Here is a 23464-nt window from a genome sequence, read left to right on the forward strand (position 1 = left end):
ATAAGTCATGTAGAAATGTATATCATAAGAAAATTATGTTTCACACGAAACCATACATACTTTCTGGCGATCTTCTAATTCTTCTTTAGCAGCTTGTAATTGTCTAAGATGTTCTTCTAAACGTCGAATCATTTCTTGAGCTTCATTTAACTCAGCTTGCCGCCTATCCATTTCTTCTGCCATATTTCGAAGCCTTTCTTCATATTCTTGTTGTTTCCTCTCTGCACGTTCTCTTGCTGCTATCTCTAATTGCAACTTTTCTCTTTGTTGCTGTTTGGCAATTTTCTCTTCTCTTGCTTGCGCCTTTAGATTATAAATATTTTGTAATTATAAAAACAACTCATTATTTGCAATAAAAAATAGATAGAGAAACAAATCTAAAATATACCTTCATCTGCTGTACGTCAATTGTATCCGGTTTACGTCGACGCATGTAAAGTTCATGATTGCCCATACATAATGCTAAAATTCGCTTGTTTATTTTAACTCTAGTGGCAAAGAAGACAAAATCTGGTGCCTTTTTATCAATTGGCTTGATTATAAATTTTTTTTCATTAAATGAAATATTTCTTATCTCAGACCATGGAAAACCGATTTTTGGTGTCAATTTGTCATCTTTCTCGTATATATTCAAACCCAAAGCATCAACACCTAACCATAGATCTGTACCCTTTTTGTTACGAATTTCAAAATAGTTTACTCCATACATTTCCAAATCCTAGATACATATATTAATTATATAATAAATTATATATTTACATAATAAATTAACACAAAAAATTATCAAATCATTACTTGAGCGATTTTTAAATACTCCATCATCGCATCTTCACGTAACATTCCACGATGCTCTTGCCACCAATTAGTAATTGAACTTTCCCATTCTTCTTTGCTCATTTTATGTTGATCCACAACTCGTTGTGGCAATAATCGATCATTTATCAAAAAACCAGCAGTATGCGTACCTTTTTGAAAATCTCCATGTTTCGCCTGAACTGCATAAGAGGCTAATAATACAGATGTTTCCGGAGGGCAATAAATTTCATCCGTAAGAATAGCATTTTTCACCTAAATATAATTCATATATATATATACACATGTATGTATACATATATGTATATGTATATATATTAAATAATAATTTTGTTTTTTTTATTTCAACTGACTTCATTATTATATTATAAAATTTAAACTAAATTACTAAATTTAAATTGCACAATAAAATATATTATTTTATTAATATATACTTATAACTAACATAAAAAATTATATTTTTTTATTTTAATTAAGATAAAAGCTATTTTTTTTATTATTTATATATATATATATTTAAATATTAAAAAATAATCTATAGTATATATATAATTCTTTTTTGTATAATAATAATAATCTTTCTTTTTAATATAATATTTTACAGATTAATTTCTTTATTATCTTTATTATATCTACATATAAATCTTGAAAGATTTAGATATATATTTTTTAATATCTTATAATACACAGTTGGAAATAAAAATATTATATTTACTCATACCTGAAGATAAAAAAGACGCAAGGTGATATCTTGAATTAATTCCTCGGCAACATCTTCGGGATAAAATTTGGCGCGGAATTTGAATTGCAACGGAGTCTCTTTTTTGACTTCCTGGTTCATCACCTAAAACGTTATTGAATCAATTAGAAAGACACGCAAAAAAAAAAATTTTGATAGGAACATACTCAAAAAATTTGGAAAAAAATAAATGGCCAATCTAAATCACCTCATCGTTTGAAAACGTGCAAAGTGATATTTCTCATCGGTATACATGATGGAATAGTAATATTTCACATGCAAAATAAAATATCGGCATAATTCTTATAGCATAATTAAATGACAGAAACGGTAAATGGTGATATTAAAGTAATAAATATAACATTTTTATCATATTATATTGTGATATAATAATACAAGCATTAAGATAATACATTGCCACATGAACTTCTGATTTAACTTGCGATAAGATTATTATGATCTAAAATATCTTTTGCCCGATATATCTTTTTGTGATTTGAAAGTCCAAGAAAGGGTACGGTATGCTTAAAACATGATAGTTATCTATCTAAACATTTTACAAATGGAAAATGATTATTGCGATGACGTTTTGATTGACAAGATTATTTATTAGTCTCACAGGTATGTGAATATCTTATCTGATACAAAAGAAAAATAGGGATATACGATGAAATATAAAAAAACAAAAAACGTATAGATTTTTTGAAACTATCGATTGATGTGTTCATAATTAAGTTATTTAGTATTAGTAACAATTAGAAATTAATATGAAATTTGATTTAATTTAATTAAAGAATATTCATATCTGATTAAATACAATTAATCATAATATTAATTATAGAATTTGCTTTTTAAATCTAAACTGTTAAGATATAATTTTTTTCATTTAACTAGAGACCATTATTTTATTTTATAAAAATAAAAATAAATTTTTATTTAATGCATATTTTATTCAACACAATTAAATATGTATATTCAGAATGAAACATTTTTATGAAAATTCTCCATGAAAGTATTCAACATAATAGATTACATTTAATTAAAATATATTGTATTTGTGTATTTTTTACATTAATATTATCCAATTGCAAATAAATTCATTAAATATAATAATATATTAATGTAAAATAAAATATAAAAATATAATTTTATTTTACAGAAGAAACAAATAAAACAATTGTTACAATTTTAATTATAAAAATATAATTATTTTATAACAATTTTCAAAATAGATGATAAATATTAGTTAAATTACTTCATTAATCTAGTTAAATTACTTCATTAATTTTAAATTTTAATTTTAAATATTAAAACTACTTAAAATTTATATATTTTCATTAAGATTTTTAACTCAAACAAACAATAGAATATGAAATTGAAATATGAAAACAATTGCAATTAAATTAAACACTTTTTTAACTTTTAAATAATATTATTCGAAAGTAAATTAAGAAAACATACATATTTCATAATTATACACAATTTTAAATTGTATAATTATGATATTATTATAATCCATCAAGAAATATGAATAATATCTACAATATCATAGAAAAGTATGTCAATAGTATTTTCATTATCTGTTATATTTCATAATACATGTTTCATTAAAATTTTATTTTTATATAAATAGATTTCAAAAAACTTATTTTTTAAAAGTAGTATATTTAAGATAAAAAATTTAACTAAAAATTGTTGTTTTGCATTCTTTAAAAAATCTTAAAAAAAGAAATTACTCGTTTATAAACATAATTTCAGAAAAAAATTATTCAATTTATTATATATATTTATTATATATTATATATTATAAATTGAATCTTTAAATTTTGAAAATTTAAATAGAATTTATATATATATATTTGTTACTAATTGTAATAAACTAACGAAAATAATATAAAAAAAAAGTGAAAATTTTATAATTAATAAATTTATAAATTATAATGAAGTTAATATTTAGATATTCAATTGTTATATTTTAGCTACATAAGAATCCACAATAATTTAATAATAATTGGAAGCAATTATTTAGGTTCATGGTAAAAAAAAAATTTATGGTGGTCTCCAGTCATGTTCGAGTTTCGTAACACACGGTTGAGCGTTACGAATGCGTAGACCTCCTACGGAAATGCCAATCGAATTCCCGGATATGCCTTGATCACACCGCTGACATCGCATTATGCTGGTACTACCAGTTTTTCAGTTTTAATTATTATTGATATCTCAGCATGATTGTATAATTTCATGAAACAAAAAATTTGTTCAAAAAAAAAAAAAAATAGAAAAAAAAAGAAAAACAAAGAGGGAAATAACGCAATGTAATGTAATGTAATAAAAAATACTATGAAATCAAGATTGCAAATATAATAAGCGTGAGAATTTTGATATGAGTACATATTAATGTAATTATATTAATTTATCAATGTCAGGAAAAACAATAAGTGGAAATTAGACATAAAAATTCAATTAATCTGAAATCGTTTTATTATAGTATTAGTGTTATATTATTTCACTTGATTTGAAGTAATTCTCAAATTAACTAGATTTGACTTTATTTTATTTGTACTTTTTTACATATGAAGCATATTTTTTATGTTATAAATCAACTACTTAATGATTATGAAAATATATATTCACATAAACAATTTTTAAGAATATTTTAAATAATGTAATAATGTAATATTTTAAATAATGAATGAAACATCGAATATTGTTTGGACTATAACAAATTAATTAAATTTGATATTTTTTTATACAAAAATATTTAATTCGATTTAATTCAATTTTTTTCAATATGAAATTTCCAATTATTCTTGTATACTAAAAAATATTATTAAAATATCTAATTCAATTGAAATACATATAAAATTCCATTATGTTTCTTCTTTTAATTTATGTGATATTATATTTTTTGTTATTCGTAAAAATCGAAGTTTATAAGATATTTATTAAATATTTTATAAAGTTATATAAAGTTAAATAGTTTATAAAATATTTATTAATCAATGACTACTAAAAATTAAAAAAAAATGCATTATCTTATAAATTAATATAAAAAAAAGCATGGTTTATATAATAATGATTATGCTCAATTATATATGTAAATATTAGCTATTTATTTTCCATCAACTCCTTATATCTATCTTAATTAATCATTAAATGCATTAATTTTTTTCTTTATAAAATTTACTTTTGTTAGGTTTATAGTTGTTTGTTGAATATAACTAATATAAATATCATTCGTAACATTATTAACATTATTAACATTGTTAATAAGAATATAAATAAGATTATAAACTAATTCTAATGAGAATTAAAAACTTTTTAAAGAATGATTTTTTTTAAGATTTAGCTTGGCAAATCATATTTATTGTTTTAAATTATATTTATCAAATTACAATTAATATAATTATATTGAATAATTATATTATATATTAAAAATTTGATCTAAATTTAAATGCAAAAATCTTAAATAAAAATTTGCTTGCTTTTTTTTTAGGAGGAATATATTTCAATATAAATATTATTCAAAATCTTTTAAAAATATTACATACATAATTTTATATTAAGATCTTAAAAATTTACGTAAGAACTTTTATACCATATAATTTCCTTAATGATCAATGCTTATATATATTTATGTAAATTTATACATATATTTATGTAACTTTATTAATTTAATTAAAATACAATTATCTAACATGCATAAAAATAAAATAATTTATCAATTAAATTTCCATTTTACAATTTAAAAATTGTGTTTATTAAAAATATATATAAACATTATAAAAGAAATGATTTATCTTGATATCCTTGTGATACAAATAAGAAATACTATATATAATATATTATGACAATAATGTATATATAATATATAATAAAAATATTTTAAATTTATATAATTATAAAAACTTTATAAAAACTTATTTAAATTTTTTAATTTATAATAAATTTAGAAGATTAAATAATAGTTTCGATATTGAATTATCGTTATACTATACTCACTCATATATATATATTTTATAATAACAATAATAAATGCATTTAAAGATTAATAAAGATTATAAATTGTTATCATCGAAATCAAACTAAAGAAATAAATAAAAATCAAACGAAAGAAAAAACTGTGTGCATAACTTTTGCTAGCTGTAATTGTTAATTTTGCATTCAATAAAAAAACATTTATTTTTTTAGACAAATACGTGATAAAAAAAAGCATTAATTGCAGTGTTCGATTTGAATTTATAATACAAGCATCTCTGTAAACGCCAAGATCAATCCTCGATTAATTATAATTTATTATTCTTAGGAAAACGTTATGAAAATATTATATTATTATATTTACATTTTGATAATTAATTCAATCTATTAGTTTGTTAAATCACATATGAATTATTTCTTATTATTTTTGCATAGAAAATCACTCGTTAATTTTCATGATACGCAAATATTACATATATATATAAAAAAATTTTAAATTAAAATTATACAATTGTGAGATTCAATTTTTCAAACATAATTCAATTTTTATTTAAAAAAAAATAAACAAAATATTCGAATTTATTAAATTTTCTCCAGAAAAGACACACTAAAAAATTTCAAATTTTTTTCCATTCGAAAATTAAAACTAACACATTATTATCGCATAAAATGAATCAAGGTGTTATCACTTAGTTCGAGGATTTTAATCTAGGCGCTGGGACAATTATCTCACGGTTCATGTCTACTAAGGTTTAAAAAACTTTAATTACAGTCTTACGTGCCAGAATTTTCGAAGACCACACGGTAGCACCTGCAATTATTTGCCAATATTGTCACATACTATTCTTGGTCTTGTAATTTTATTGTCGAGAATGAGACTGATAAAGGATAGTTCAAAATGGTATATTGAAAAGTATAGTTAAATATGAATAAAACATCAATTTATCTGGACATTTTCTTTTGAAATATTGACAAATTATAAATATTTCATACATGTCTGTATAAAAGAAATTTATTTTTTATTTTTTTATACATTATATAAATTTATTTCTTTTTTAATTTTATATTGAATAAGCAGTATTGCCAATAATAAGCAGAAATACTAATCAATTTTAATATATTATTATTAAGTGATAAAAATAAATAAGTATTGCATAAATATTATATTTATGCAATACTTATTAATATTTAATTAATAAATATTGAAAAATATTGAAAAAACGTATTTTATTCTCGATTATTCAATATAATAAATAAACATAAATAGAAATTTAATTTTAATTTAATAAAAATAAAATATTTAAGTAGGTTCAAAATTATAATATCATTCATTAAGTTGATATAGCTATATGTTATTATGAAGATATACTTAAATGTATCTTGTTAACATAAGCAAAGATTAGATATAATAAATAAAAAGTAATTTTCACGAAAATAAATCCTAGTATATAAAAAAATAATATTTTCAATTTATCTTAATAAATAATAATTTTTTTCCGATCTCAATTATTCAAAAAAATCTAATATAATTACTTTACTATTTAAATAAAATTCAACATTAATTATATCAATAATATTCACATTTTTAATCATTGTAAAATAAAAATCATTTTAATGAAGTTTTGACATTATCATTTTACAAACGAATTTTTCAATAATTTCATTCATTTTATCATAAAAAATAAATGCTGAAATAAATAAAATTTAATTAATATAATACTATTATGTATAACTATCCTAAATCAATTCATTATCGATAATATATATATATATTAACATTATCGTAATTTCTAAATTCTATTCTTAACGAAGATTATCTGACAAAATGTTGGTCCAATGTCTTAAGAAACTCATTATCATTGATAATCAATAAAAAAAAATTATTATTGCTATTTAACATTAAATACAAATAAATAAAATAAAATTTATAAAAAGCAAGAAAAATATCGTTCAACAAATATTTCTTTCTGTTTCAACAATGGCGCATTACTAAAATTTGAACGTAAATTCACGCTTAAGCTTTAATTTGAAACAAACTATAATTAAAAAATGCTAATTAGAAAAAAAATAAATGCGCAACGTGTTTCGTATAAATTGTTCCGAGATATGTTTTCCAAAACATGTCGCTCAATTATGAATCGAAATTATACTATTGTACAATTGATATTAAAAGCGTGTTCCAAGGACATCGATAAATCGTACTAGTCACGATTTGAAAATGTTATGTCGTACCACTGTGAAATTATAATACAAATACATATAAACAACTAATTATTTAATATTATTATAATATACACCAAATGATTATAGATGAATGATTGGTCTTTTTTTTTTTTTTTGCACTTACCTCATTTGGGAATAAAGTGTGTAAATAAATTATAAAGAATATTCTAAGGATATTAACAGAAAAGATAAAAACAGAAAATAACATAACATCATTTATCATTTAGAAAATGCTATGAACTGTTTTTATCACAAGACAAAGTATTAATATTTATTAGATTAAGTTAAGTTCTGAAAATTCTTTTCGTTTCTTTATTATATAAATCTATTCCTTTAGAAGTTTTTGTTATGTTAGTTTTCCAAAAATAGTTTTGATTACATAAAATACGAATCTACGAAATTTTTTATATTTTATTTTTATCATTTGAAATTTACAAGATTTTACATGGAATATACGAAATCTAAAATATAAATATCTATCATTATTTTCCTGAAACTTTCTTTATTCCAATTTCTAAACTATGATTTTAACTTATTTGGAAGATAAATGTGTAATGCTATTTAAACAAAGATTCTTTATTAAGAATCATTAATTCATTTTTTTATTTCATTAAATATTTAATTGTAAAACTATGAAAAAAATTCTGTAATCTATATCTTATTTTCAATTTTTTTAACATTATTAATTAGTAAATTATTATGTAAGAAAATTACAAATTTTTTGTGAAGAAACTCATTATTATCGATGTTAAAAAATAATTAAATATATATAAGAAATAATAAATAATTAATTATCAATGAAAACTGTTTTTTTTCAAATCTTGACCGAACATGTAAATAAACGAAAAAAATTTTTTAAATAAATTAATATAAATGATGAAAGATTTAAGAGAAAATTCTACAAATTAAAACAAAAAAAATGATGTGCAAAATGTCATTAAAGTTTATTTTTAATATTTGAATTTAATTTTGCATTAAATCTTTTATAACTTAAAAAATAAACATTACAATTTTTGCAAACTAACTTTTATATTTATTTAGTCTCTAGAATCATTCCTTAGATTTTTTTTACTTCGTTCGAACAGTAATTTTGATTCATGAACATATTGGAATAAGCATTATATAATAACAGAAATATATTAGACTTCATTTTTAAAGATAATTTTGATAATTTTCGTTTCGTTTTATCAACAAATGTTTCCTTTTTTTTTTTTTTTTTTTGAAATTCTACCATGAAAATCGTTCTTTCGCAAAATTCACTATAATAATATGAAATAAATATCTTTTTTGTATGATTTTTCATTTTTATGTATGCTTACTATCAATTCTTAAAATTATTATACAATAATCTTTATTATTTATAATAAAGTTACGATTATTGCAATATTACCTGAATAAAACTTACATTAATTATATTTACATTTTTTGGAAATAATATTACTTATTCAATCGATTCCTTTATATTTTTATGAATGTAATTCTATAAACATTATTCGATTTATATTTTCAAAATTCAAGTAATTCATGTATATTTTTATCGTTTAAAATTTTTAGCAGCATTAGCAAATTTAAATTTTAATAATATGCGTTCGAATATTAAGAACAAATATAATCATGAATTTCTATTTTATTTCAATAATAAATTATATATAATTATATAATGTAATTTATATAAAATATAAAATTAATATAAATTATATATAATTGTATATAATATGTATATAATTATATCAATATTAAATGGAACTATACTGTGTATAAAAATAACTATCAGGTAACTATTATAGAACACAATAATCCACACTAAACTATATACTATTATATTAGTATACATATATGGTTACTATATATGTTCAATATTGTATATTATTAAAATATTTGCATATTTATAAAATCTGCAATTTATAATAAAAAGATTATATATTAACAGTCACGTTATAAGATGGTAGAACAAATATGTTTTCCATTATTTTTATATTCAAATGCATTTTTGAAAACTTGTTATTTTTTTACAATTGTAATAATAGTTACAATTAAAGTAGAAGTAAAAAAATGTAACAGTTATTATCTTATTTAAATAGGGGAGATAGTTTAAAAAGAAAATAAAGAACAAAATTTAAAAATTAGTCGTTTAGATTCAAAAACGAATTTTTTCATCGGACTATTTAAAAAATAAAATTCTGTATAAAATTTATATAAAATAAAATAATTTTTTATTGAAAAATAAATTAATGATAAAACATATTTTAATCTTATTTTATATACATATCTTTATTTTTAATATTATAAAATCAAAGTAAAAAAGAGAAGGAGAAGAAATGAAAAAAATTACATAATCGAGCTATAACATTGCAAAATAATTACTTTACTATATAATGAAATAAAAATTATTTATCAACTAATCATAATGAACAAAATCAAAATGCATAGTATTACTTGTGTATCTTAAATAAAAAATAAATCAATGCAATCTTTGATCTTTTGTATAATTTAAAAATATGCAATATGATTTATTTGTTGATTAAACTCATAACTTACCCTAGACAAGAACGGAAGTAGTCCACTCTTCCAGTTGTTAATATTGCGGTTAGCATGCGTTCAAAGAATGAAAATACGTTAAAGTTAAGTATACAAAAAAGCTATTTGGATGTTCGGCTACATTGCTTGTCCTTGAAATTACTGTGTAACTCGAGAGTATCGACTTCAGAGCAAATGAAGCAAAAAGACAATAAAAAATCGTACGAAAACACATTAATTTCAAAGATTGTCCATACGTATAAAATTTATCTATAAAACAGATAAAACACTAAAAGTTGTTGTGTGAATTTATTTTAAACATGATTATTCTATTTCTGTGTGGAATCAAATTATTAAATGTTCGAGAAAAATAAGTCTATCATTGGTATACATATATTCAATTTTTTTTGCAGGATCGATTCTAGAAATTTAAACGAACAAAAATTAGTACAAAAATGTCAATTAAGACTTATTCATTAAGTTATAAGTTTGCCTTAAATGAAATGAAGAAAGCGATTTGATAAAAATAAAGTGAAACAATTCTATCTTATTTCACCTAATAAAAATTTAAATTGCTATAACTTAATAAATAAGCTTTAACTAATATTTTTATATACAAACGTTTTTGTTTATTTTGATCATTCATCATGAAAATCAATTTTTCAAAAATATTTCATGAATATATATTAACATCCTGCATATACATGAGTATATCATCTTATAAATTTTCAAAATTATTTATAAAAAAATATTTCAAATAGAAATTGTATATTTTTGAAAAAAATAAATTGGAATTAATTTCATGTAATAAATAAAGAGTTAATTATTTAAATTTTTTTTTAATAAAATATTTTTAAATACAATTGTTTCAATAATTATTTCTACTATATTAAGCTATTCGTTAAAAAAAATATTTAAATCGATATGATAGTATAAAGATCTTCAACTTAAATAGAAAAAGTTATTCAGGCCTTAAATGATTCACTAATTTTTTTCTATAATATTTTTTATAGATATGCTAGAAAAAGTTCATAGTTTGTTTCACGAAATAAACTAATGCGCTCATATTCATATAAGAATATAAAATAATTTAAATATTTGTAAGAAGGTAAATATATGTAAAAAATATATGTAAAAATATGTAGAAGGTAAAAATAGTTTATTATTAGACATGTAATATTAAAATTCAAAGATTTCTTGAATAAATAACTAAATAATGATTGAAGTAACGAAATGAAATAGATTAAAAATATATGATTTCATCAAAAAAAAAAAAAGATTGATCTTCAAATGTTCTCTACAAAAGATTTATAAAAATTCTATTATACTAAAAAAAAAATTATTTCTTTAATAAAATAAATTATTTTTTTGTTAAAATCAATCTTCATTTTAGATATTTTTTATTATAATAAATAATTTTGAGAATATTTAAATATTTTTGAAATACTTTTGAATTGATTTAATCCATTCTGTTTATAATAATAAACAGATAAAATATTCAAAAGATTAATTGAATAAACTGAAAATGAAGAAAAAAAATTAGTTTAGTATATGATTACTAATCTGATATATACACACTATTTTAAAATTATACTACAGAGATAGTTTAAGTAATTTGAACTTAGCAATGATTTTACTTGAGTTTAATTATATTTCATCCTTTATAATAAAGTTATAAAATAAATGTAATTATATTAAAATGATATAATCATGCACTATATTTTCCATGATAAAATTAATATCAAAAACGTTTTGATATAGATATTTCCTTTCCATTGTATTATGCATAGATGATCACGTTAAGTTAAATTATAAGTTTAATTATATTTGTGCTTTTGATATAGAAATTTTTTTTTTAAATTCATCTAGAATTTTTTAAAATCATAAAATTTTAAAAAATATATATAAAAAATATAGATAATCAGATATAAGATAAATTAAAAAAATATACATATTTTATATTTTCATTAAATAATACATTGAAATAATTTAATAATTTTTATCAAAATATCATCATCATAATCATAGAATTTATTAATTTCATAGAAAAGATATTTTTAGAATAATTATATCTACAGAAAATTTTTCTGACACGAGTCATGATATTCAAGAATGCTGATACTTTACAGAAAACATTGAAACGCAAGACATGTGCATAATCTCATATTACAGATAAGCTACGTATACGTATTGCTAAATATGTAATAAAATTTCTTGCGAATTATTCACTTGAATATTTAAAATAAAAAAAAACAATATTAAGAATAATTTGATTAATAAATATAAATATTATCGCCAAATTTATCACAAAAATTCTTTCCACAATATGCTAAACTATGTATAATTTATTAGGATTTGAAACTTTCGTTATATCATATAAAAAAAACTATGACCATCAATGTCTTTTTTTAAAAATTATTTTTACTGATATATTTTACATTATTTTTCGTATTTTACAAATTATTAGAAATTTGTTAAGAAAATTAATTTTTTATCGTATTTTTATTTAAAAAAAAATAATATTATAAAATAAATAATATTTAATAAAAATTTCTAGTTCAATATAATTGTAAAATATCCTTTATTCTTCGCATTGATTCATATTTTTACCCTGCTACTATTTATATGAGATGAGTCAATTACTGAAATATACAAGGAAACGATATAGTGTTGATAAATTGAAAATGATAAAACAGCTTCAGTTTTTATGGAAAAAAAAATGCTGAAAAAAAGAAATCTTTAAATATTTTAACAATTTCATATATTATAATGATTTTTTAACATAAGTAGCTTAATATTTTTTTGTAGAATTAATATATTATAATCCTATTTCAGAAAACATATGTCACCTTCATATGACCTCTATGCATTCATGTCAGAGAAATTAATTAAATCTTATATCTCCCGCAAAAACCATTTAATTCTTATCTGAATCATTTTTTTAAATTATTTTTTTAATTCTTGTATAGGATAAATAAATTATATATATATATATATAATCCATTTATTATATATCAATAAAAATTTATATCAATTCTAATAATTATGATAATTAAGATTTTTGATCATTTTTTATTGAAAGACAAATTTGATAACGAAATCCACCATAAAATATAATATATGTTCTAAAATATACATAAGAATAAATGAAATAAAAAATCTAAAATAAGATACACGTTTAAAAATTTATAGTGTTTAAAAATTTCTAACCATTGAACTGTCCTTGTAATAGACATTAGTGATATAAATAGCACGAGGATAAAAAAACAAGATCAAAGAGACATCGTATCGAAGAACTGGTTATAAAGTCACAGAAGGAATAACCGTTTGACCAATTGCTGGAGTCTGCAACATGTTACGTAATAATCAACAGTCTACATGTAAGAAAACAAGCACCTGTATTGCAATTTTCGATTCACAGCCTGTTGCGGAGTACCATTATTCTCGGATAAAGTTAATTTCCTCGCGGAATCTTTGATCAACAATTCAACAACTCTTTAAAACATGTATCTTCAAAGTATTATGCCGTTATATATCCTTGAAACTTTACAAAGTGTAAAGAAAATAATTAGAAAAGATTATATAAATTATTTGACGCGCTATTAACAAATTAATAAGCAAAATTATTTGAAGTGTAATAAAGTATAATATATTTTTTTCTTTGAATAATTAGATTCAAAAAAATTTTTTATATTTCAAATTGAATTCGAAAGACGATAAAAAGGAAATAAATAATTGCAATATATTATAAAAAAATTACTATGAAAATTTTGAAAAAAATTTTTAATAAGATGAATTCTAATGATGATTGATTAATTCTATTGATTAAAAATTCAAGTGAATATTTAATTCGTATATCATGAACAAGTTTCAAAGTTGCAAGATCTAAGAACGAAAACATTTTTGTGTACAAAGTGTAAAATCATCCACATGATATATATATCATAAATTCAAGATAAATGTTAATTGCTACTTAATGTTTTGTTTCTTCATACTTTTGTGTTTCAAAAAATAATGAAATAAATTTTAATTTTATTCCGAGTAATAACAAACCCATCATATCAAGTAATGAAATATTAAACTATTACGTTCGAACGTATTTGTTTATTATAATTTATATTGATAATAGTTGTTTATTATTAAAATATTTTTCATTTAAAAATTTTTATTGAAATTTAACTTAATTTTCTTGCAATAAAAAAATTAGAATTTTTTTTTGATTTGTTTTCTTTTATCACAATAATTTTTACATTTTATTTTATTTATTAACGTAATTAATAAGATAAATTTTATATCTTTTCTATTGATTTAAATTATATTAATTTATAAAATTATTTATAATTTAAAAACACTATAATGCATGTTAAATAAAAATAGATAAAATTCTTTTGCAAAGAATTAATCTTAAAATAAAAATAAAATTAATTAAGAGTATTAAAAAGAATTTAACTAAATGTATTAAAAAAAATATTTTTGTATATATGAATCAAAATTAAATCAAAATAATAAATTTATTTAATTATAATATAATAAATATATACGTATTATAAAACAATTCTCTCAAAAGACTAAGAATATTTCGTTTTATTTTAAGATCTTATTTAATAATGCCTTTTAATAAAATGAAACATTAACATCGTTCATCTCATAAAAGAATACATGCAACATAATCGGAATAAGAACACTGCGTACGACACACTCATGATTCATCTTATTCTTGCGTATTTGCGACTCTTATATTAAATGATTAATAAGAATTAAAAAGAAAGCATAATCATGCAAGTTCTAATGAAAAGTGACAAAAATAAAACGAGTTACACATATTATGTGCATGTCTAATTCCTTTTTATAACATTTTTTTCGAAATATGACGTTGGATAACATGATTTATCAGATCATGATTTATCAGATTATCTTTTTAAATGAGTTTGATAATTTTTATAATTCGATATTTACCAATAAAATTGAATAAAATATGTTATTTATATCAATAAGCAATTTCATAATTTACATAAATATACAATTTTTTATTTAATTTGTAACAATTTGTACTTATGTAATAGAAAAAAGTTGTGAACAAAAATTTATCAGTATTTAAGATTCCACAGATAACAATAATAAATTTCAAAAATAGTTTTTTTTATAGTAAAACCAAGATCACTTTTTTTAAATGAAATCATATTTATGTTTTTTTTATTATATTTTATTATATGAATTCATTAAGATGAATTCAAAAAAGATATTATATAATATTTTTATTAATGCAATACAAGATTTATAATAATAAGATATATAATAATAATAATAATAATAATAATAATAATAAAAAAATAATAATACTTCTTAAGCTCGGATTATTTGTGAATAATTTAAATTTGAAAACAGTTATTATAATGTAAAAAAATCATATTTTATTTTGATATTCAAAATGTTTTTCGTAATAAAATATTTTGTTCTTTTGTAGAAGTTTCAAATTTTACTGTTCATTATATTATATAATAAATTGAATGCATAAATCTACTATACTATATTAAACTATAATAATTTCAATATTATTAATTCTAAATATTTTCTCAAAAAATCAAATGAAAATCAGGAGAATGTCCATTGTTTATGTTAGTAATTTAATTTTGAAATATATTTTTAGTTAATATTATTATATAATAAAATAAGAAACAATGATCCTATTAAAAATCACATTAATGGTTCTTTTGTTATACAATCACAAATAATTGAAAAATTATGTTAATCATTAAATAGAATATTCTGCATATAACTTCTAATTTCAATGAATTATTATATAATTCTATTTAATTGTAAATTGAAAATAGTTTTCCAGATTTGCGGTTCAGATTATACAAATCGTTATTAGCTTCATCTATAGATGAGAGATATCCTTATGCAATCTTGTTCATATGACACTTTAAAGTGTGGTTACAGTGGATGCGTTTTCCGACGATTTGTTATCCTAACGACTGCGCTTGAAATATTTATAGGATAAATTCACGGAATATCTGAAAAACGAATCGCATAACCATTCTCATAAAAACCTATTTGTTTGATTCTTTTGACGAAGTAAGAACATTAAATCGTTAGAAAACACACTTATTGTAAATGCAGCCTTAAGCCTCTTTCACACGGCAATACTATTATCGTCATATTTATATATAACAAATACCAATTATATACACAAATTCAATAGAATCTTTCAAACGATCGCTATCTAAACTTATTGAGTTTGTATATAGAATCAATATCTATTATATAAATATCACAAGGATATTTATATTTTCGTATGAAAAAGACCTTAAACAAGAAAAGGAATGTCATTTCATGCAAGAAGAAAGTTAACGGGAAAATATATATCTTAATTTTCCTTTTGATACGCTCTCGAATAATGAATGATCATTTACTAAAAATAGCACATTATAAAATATTTTACGCAGTGATATATTTAAAAAGAATGAAGAATATACGATAAAAATTAATTCAAAAGTTAAAAAATCATAACAAATGATACCATAGAGAAAAGCTTAGATAAAAAGATAAGCGAATTAATAAAAAATATTAAAGCAATCATATGATTGCACATTCGTAAAGAGGTGCATTTTTTTTTTTTCCTTTTCCGAATAGTAATCAAGGGCAATAATCGACAAGGCCACGCAATAAAGATGATTAGTCTTTGGGATGCGAGTACTTTTCTTGTTTCCTTAAATGGTGTCTACATAATGAGTCATCAGCCGCGTTATTTTCATGCCAATTGACGTAACAGACTCGCGGCTGAAGCAAACAAAAGCAGTTTCCCTCCTCTTAAAGCAGAATGCACACAATCTGTGCGTGCACTCTCTTTCTCTTTCCTTTTCCATTCTTATCAAACCTGTAAAACACTGATGATAAGCGGTGAAGCTACTAAAACTCTTAAAGAACAGTCAACGACATCACCTCGTATTGCACCGCTATTTATACTTAGCGAAACGCGCTTTAAAAGGCAAACGTCATCGGTAGGTATATCGCGAAGATAAACTGACAATTCACAAGAAAAGCTAACATCTTTTCGAAGAAATGTAATTTCTTGGTAATATATTTACGCTAAAATGATTATAAATATTGATCAAACCGAGGACAATATATAAATATATAATGTATAGAAATTAAATAAAATATAGTATATAATTTGATACAATATAATTGAGGATTTTTCTGCAAAAAGGATTTTATGATTTGAAAGTTTTATGGTTTTCGAATTACTGCCATCTAAAAAAACATTCTATATCGTGACATAGCTACCAGATATCGATGAGATATCATAAAAAAGCAATTAATACAGTTAATTACATTTAATACAGCTTTATAGCAGGTCCATTTAATAAAAAATATCTTTAATTGGAAAAAGAACAATAAATTACTAAATTAATTATATTTATAATTAATTATATCATATAATTGTATTAATATTTTGCTGTTTATTATTATAATAATAATTATAATTATAATATTATTATAATAATAATGATTTTTAAAAATTTTTTCTTAAATCATAAAATAATAATTTTATCGCTAATTTTTTTAATTTCTTTAAAATTATTATAAACTATTTGTTATAAACTATTTTCATCTTGTAAGATTTTATCGATATCGATAAAAAAAAATATTTGAATCAAGTCATCATCACTTATAGAACATGATTATTTTTTATTCGATACTATTATTTCTTTTGATATTATTATAATCTTTTGAAAATTTATTTCCAAAAAATGCATTTAATCTTGATAAAAAAAAATATTGAAAATTATCTAACATAACCAAACAATTAATCTTTTTTATGAGTTTTTTTTTATTTAAATAATCAAACTTGGTCAAAAAATAATTTATAATTTAATAAACAATTGAAAAGCTGGAAAAAAGCACATCAATTTTATATATATCAATTTTTTTTTCATATTATATCAAATTTAATATTATTTTTCTATTTTCTAATATAGAATTTTGTAATATCATAAATAGAATTATATTAAAACTTTTTGATAATCGACTTTCTTGAAAACATAATAAATCATATTTGCTATTATTCACAATCAAAAAGGATAATAAAATATTTAAAAAAGATTATAAAATTGAATCAAATGAATTTTGTAACTAAAATTTAATAATTGAAATTTAAAATTATAATTTTTTAAATTGTCACTATACATAATTAATAAGAAAAGAGAGAGATTTTTTCAAAAATTTCCTCTTTCTAAATATTATTAGAGATAGATTACACATGTTGTTACATTAACATAAATATTGAAAATTTATAGATGCGGATATAGAAGTGCTTGGATACTGAAGATTTATTTTCAATAATTGCTTTAGAAAGAATTTGCATATACAGTATACATAATTCGTAGATATAATTTATTGTTCGTTATGATATTAAGCAATTTAAACAAGAAAAGTTTTACTGTAATTTCCTCTAGGTTTTTTTCATCTATATTTTTTTATCTTATTGTGAACATAAATTTTAATATCTATTCTATATTTATATATTTCATTTTTAATCAATTTACTTGTTTTCAAATATTAAAATATTTATAATCAAATATAATAGAAAAATATTTTTGATAAAAAATTACATTTTATTCTATATAAATCTAACTTGTAAAATAATGCAAATAATATTTTTTAATAAGTAATATCTGAGTTTTCTCTCAATATCATTTCATAGATAATATTAATATAAAAAACAAAAAAAATAACAAAAAAAATTCAAAAAAATATCTTGTATCACAATCACAATTACAAAGATATATCTTGAGATAATAATTAAAAAATTACTTGAAATATGATTAAAAAATTACATATATAATAAAATATATAGTAATAATAATAAAAAAATTATATATAATAATAATAATAATAAATTAAATGCTAACTACTAATATAATAAAAAAATAATTAAAAAAAAAGAAATAGAAAAAATATTCAAAAAATTATTTTCTACCATAATCGTATGAACATATTTTGAATTAATAATTAATTTTATACAAGATAAATATTTAATTTTACGAGAAGAAATAACATCGAAACAATAACGGTACCTTCGTCAACTTAGCTAAACGTTTTATCATCAAAGAAGTTTGAGAAACGGTGACCTATTTGCCTTTCCTACCATCTCTCTCTCTCTCTCTCTCTCTCTCTCTCTCTCTCTCTCTCTCTCTCTCTCTCTCTCTCTCTCTCTCTCTCTCTCTCTCTCTCTCTCTCTCTCTCTCTCTCTCTCTCTCTCTCTCTCTCTCTCTCTCTCTCTCTCTCTCTCTCTCTCTCTCTCTCTCTCTCTCTCTCTCTCTCTCTCTCTCTCTCTCTCTCTCTCTCTCTCTCTCTCTCTCTCTCTCTCTCTCTCTCTCTCTCTCTCTCTCTCTCTCTCTCTCTCTCTCTCTCTCTCTCTCATTCTTTCTGTCTCTATCCGAATCCTTGCTTCATTTTCACATCGAAGAATCTCGGAACGTGAGAAAACCAAGTCCCTTCTTTCCCGTCGCTTACCAGGTCATCTTCAAACTCGTCATCATCGGTATCCGAGTCCGAGCGACCTCTCAGCTTTCGAACTTTCTTTTTCACCTCTTTCTTCACCACCCTCGTTATCATATTTTCCGGCTGCATGCAATCATTCGTCGCTTGTTAAAGAAAATCTCTATCAAAAGTTACCAATCAACTCAACCGGACGTTGACTAGCTTAACTATCTCTCTATGTACTGGGATATCTCGCCTACCGATTCGATAAATTAGCGATACATTCGTCGTTTTTTTTAATTCTTATTATTATGACTATATACAAGATATTTCAACAAGATTCAGTCATTCGGTCGGTAGTTCGAAAACAGTATATAATAAAAGAAAATTTTTTAAAGAAAAAATTAAATAATTTTAATTTTGTATTTTTATTTTATATACTTTATCATTGGAAATATTTTGAGGATTTTAAGAAATAAAAAATATATTGTATAAAAAATATACAATATATTTTTTTTAGAATTTTTAAGATTCTTCTCTGATTTAGAAAATTCGTTTCTCCGATTTTCAACGAATATCATTTTATATTTGTATTTCTAATGAATATTCAAATTTAATTTCTCTCCATTAATTTAATAAATATAACTTATTTTTATAATTGAAAAAAATTTTTAACTAATAAATTTCATTTTTCAGCAATTGTCAAGAATAATTCAATAATTATAAAATAAAAGTTTAATATTTGATGTTATAATTTGATGTTAAATTTAATATTAAATATTATGTATATTTATTTATATTTGAATTTTTAAAATTTAGTTTTTAAAAAATATTCATAATAATATTCATAATAATAATAAACCTAAAAAATGTATCGCTTTTTTCTTTTTTATGCATAATCAAAATATTTAATATAATCATATAATTTTTCTATTATACTATGATTTCTACAAATTCAACTTAAAATAAGAATACATATAACTTTCATTTATATATATACATATATACACACATACACACACATTCATTTATATATATCAATGTACTACAATGAAGATATTCATTGTTATTTACAATTGCAGATAACATAATTACATTATCTAATCTTCATTTTTGTTAATTAAAAAAATAAATATAAACTCAAAATATTTTTTAAATACAATTCTAAAATATTATTAACTTAGAAATTGAATTAAATTTCAAAAATAAAATTCAAAATCAAATGATTAATTAATAAATAAAATAAAAAAAATTACAATTCAAAGCTAATATCTTTCAATTTTCCTAGTGATACAAAATAATTATAAATAATTATTGATTTTAATTTATTAATTAAGCCATTAATAACTACTCAATGCAAACTTCAATGTTTGCAATAAAATTATAAAAATATATTTTTCTTACAAAATAAGACGCGGATATAATTGCGCGTAATTAATCATATTCAATTAAGTCTACATAAAACATAGAAGAAAATTACGATTCCACAGATGAAAAATTTCGAGATTACTTACAAACGGATATTCTAAAAGATAATTTTATATAATAGATACATTATAAACGGTTTTTCCAATCTCAATCGTTCCTCAGAAAATCATTATCCATTGCATATGTTTCTATATGTTGAGTCAAATCGAATTTCACCTGGCGACCACATGTCGTTCTACAAGTTTCTAATTTTCCCACTGGAAATTACGTATATATATCCTGTTCTAGGAATGAAAACAAGGAAAAAAAAAACGATGATTCGAAATGCTATAGTCGCCTAAAATTGATTATATTTAGTCAGTTTGCAAAAATGTTGAAAGAAAAGACAAGGAGACAATAAAGATATACTGCGACTGTGTCAAGGTGAAGGCGCGTCTCATCAACTACTTGGTGAAAGCAAATGAAACATCCATTTGATTGTAACTGTTCTTTCAAATCATGTGTTGGAAATCTAAATACTAAATTTTATTTAAAAAAAAATTAATATCCAAATTTTTATACAAATCTATTATTTTTATCAACATAAAGAAAAATAAATCTATATAAAAATTGCTTTCAAATTTCTATTCTTTAAATATAAAACATATATTATTTTATTATAAATATTTTACATGTTTCTTCATATTGTATTCATTTTATATATTTTTAAATTTTTCCTAAATATATAAATATATATACCAGCAATCAAATAATATTTTCTAAATAAATTATTTAGAATTATGAAAAAATCATTTTTCATAATTACTTTCCTAATATACATATAAATCTTTTAAAAACTAGTTATTAAAATGTGAATCATAAAATATCTCGAGTTGCAAAATATTACTTTATATATAATAATTATATTTTACAAAGGAAAATGTATATATTTTTATATCAAAATCTAAAATATAACAAAATATATTTTTTTAAATAATTGAAAATTTGAATTGAAAATAAAAATTTTTAAAATCTTGATTTGAGTATTTTTCTATCTATTATTGAAATTTATTGATAAAATAATATTAAATTTAAATTATTATTAATTAATATTTAAATTATTATTAATTAATATTAATTAAATTATTAAATTATAAATTTATGATAAAATAATAATTTAATCAATTTGAATTTTAATTTATATCTAAAAATTAAAAAAGTTGAAATGTGAAATAATTTTAAAAAAATATTTTTGGTTATGTTTAATTAGTATAAACTAATATAAAATTATTAATATACTATAATGATTAAACAGTTATTATAATCATATATTCGTTCAAAAAAATATATAATTAATTATGAATTATATATTATAAAAAGTAAAAATATTTTTTTTTATTAAAAAAAATTAAAATTATTGGATGATGCTATAAAATAAAGATCAACAGTAAAGTTGAACGTATAGTCATACATAGCGAGCCTACAAAAGTCGATGACATCAGCATCCGCCGTCACATCTCTACCTAGGTCACTTTTTTTTATCATGATGACAAATTTCTAAATCTAATCTTTATCAATTGTGTTTAAAAAAAATTATAATAACTAAATTATATTTTATATACATAATAAAATACATAATAGTTAAATAATTTGCTTTATGAAAATTTATTAATTTAAAATCGTAAAAGTAATTATATTATTATTTCTAAATAATAATATATCTATTATTATCTATACGAAGCAATAAATATTTAGCATTTATGCTATACAGAATATATTTCACATTAAAGCAACTACAAAAGCTTTCATATATTTGAAATTTAACTCAATTTAACTCAATTTTATATAAAAGAGAACTATTGTGAACAAATATAGAAAATAAATAATAATTATTGCAATAAATAACCAGTCATCCTACCTTCTTATATAATTTTATCCATGTTAAATCACCCTTATTGTCCGTATACTGAAGTCCGAAAAACCACACCTCACGCAATCCGATCGTTTTTACAACTTGATCAAAGAGTTGTTTTCCTGTGGTCGTCTGCTGGATCGCGAACTCCAGTTCGGCGTCCATCGTTGTCACCCTCACATTCATCTTCACATATAAGAAAAGAAATAAGAATTAGAAATGTAAGGTTTAAAATAAACAATTATTCGATAGAGAAAAGGACGCCACTTTTAATTTTTTTCATTATATAGAATATAAATTTTTTTTCTTAAAAACGAATAAAAATTTAACAAGAACATTAAAAATTATGATTTTAAATTATATTCTTTTGGACATATCATTTAAAATAA

At 20.5% G+C, this 23464-nt stretch overlaps 1 protein-coding gene and 1 long non-coding RNA gene across 10 annotated transcripts in view; one reads left to right on the plus strand and one right to left on the minus strand.

Moving 5' to 3' along the window:
• LOC108004242 (moesin/ezrin/radixin homolog 1) overlaps positions 1-23464 on the minus strand; it is a 30458-nt gene that overhangs the window by 3727 nt on the left and 3267 nt on the right. For 5 of the 9 annotated variants that reach the window (XM_062077027.1, XM_062077028.1, XM_062077029.1 and 2 more), the window contains 5 exons: positions 23082-23261; positions 1535-1657; positions 796-1068; positions 389-718; positions 61-303 (listed from right to left, as the gene is read on the minus strand). In XM_062077027.1, the coding sequence (XP_061933011.1) occupies positions 61-303; positions 389-718; positions 796-1068; positions 1535-1657; positions 23082-23261 (1149 nt within the window). Of the gene's footprint in view, positions 1-60; positions 304-388; positions 719-795; positions 1069-1534; positions 1658-6308; positions 6342-10291; positions 10319-19789; positions 20062-23081; positions 23262-23464 lie in introns of those variants that run through there. The other 4 variants (XM_062077024.1, XM_062077023.1, XM_062077031.1 and 1 more) reach the window with 3 other exon arrangements.
• On the plus strand, positions 17068-21804 carry LOC133666415 (uncharacterized). The gene is made up of 2 exons (XR_009830522.1): positions 17068-17271; positions 21473-21804. It is a non-coding gene; the product is annotated as an uncharacterized LOC133666415 (long non-coding RNA).

The sequence above is a fragment of the Apis cerana genome, linkage group LG7 (genome assembly GCF_029169275.1).
Source record: "Apis cerana isolate GH-2021 linkage group LG7, AcerK_1.0, whole genome shotgun sequence".
NCBI classification, from domain to species: Eukaryota; Metazoa; Arthropoda; class Insecta; order Hymenoptera; family Apidae; genus Apis; species Apis cerana.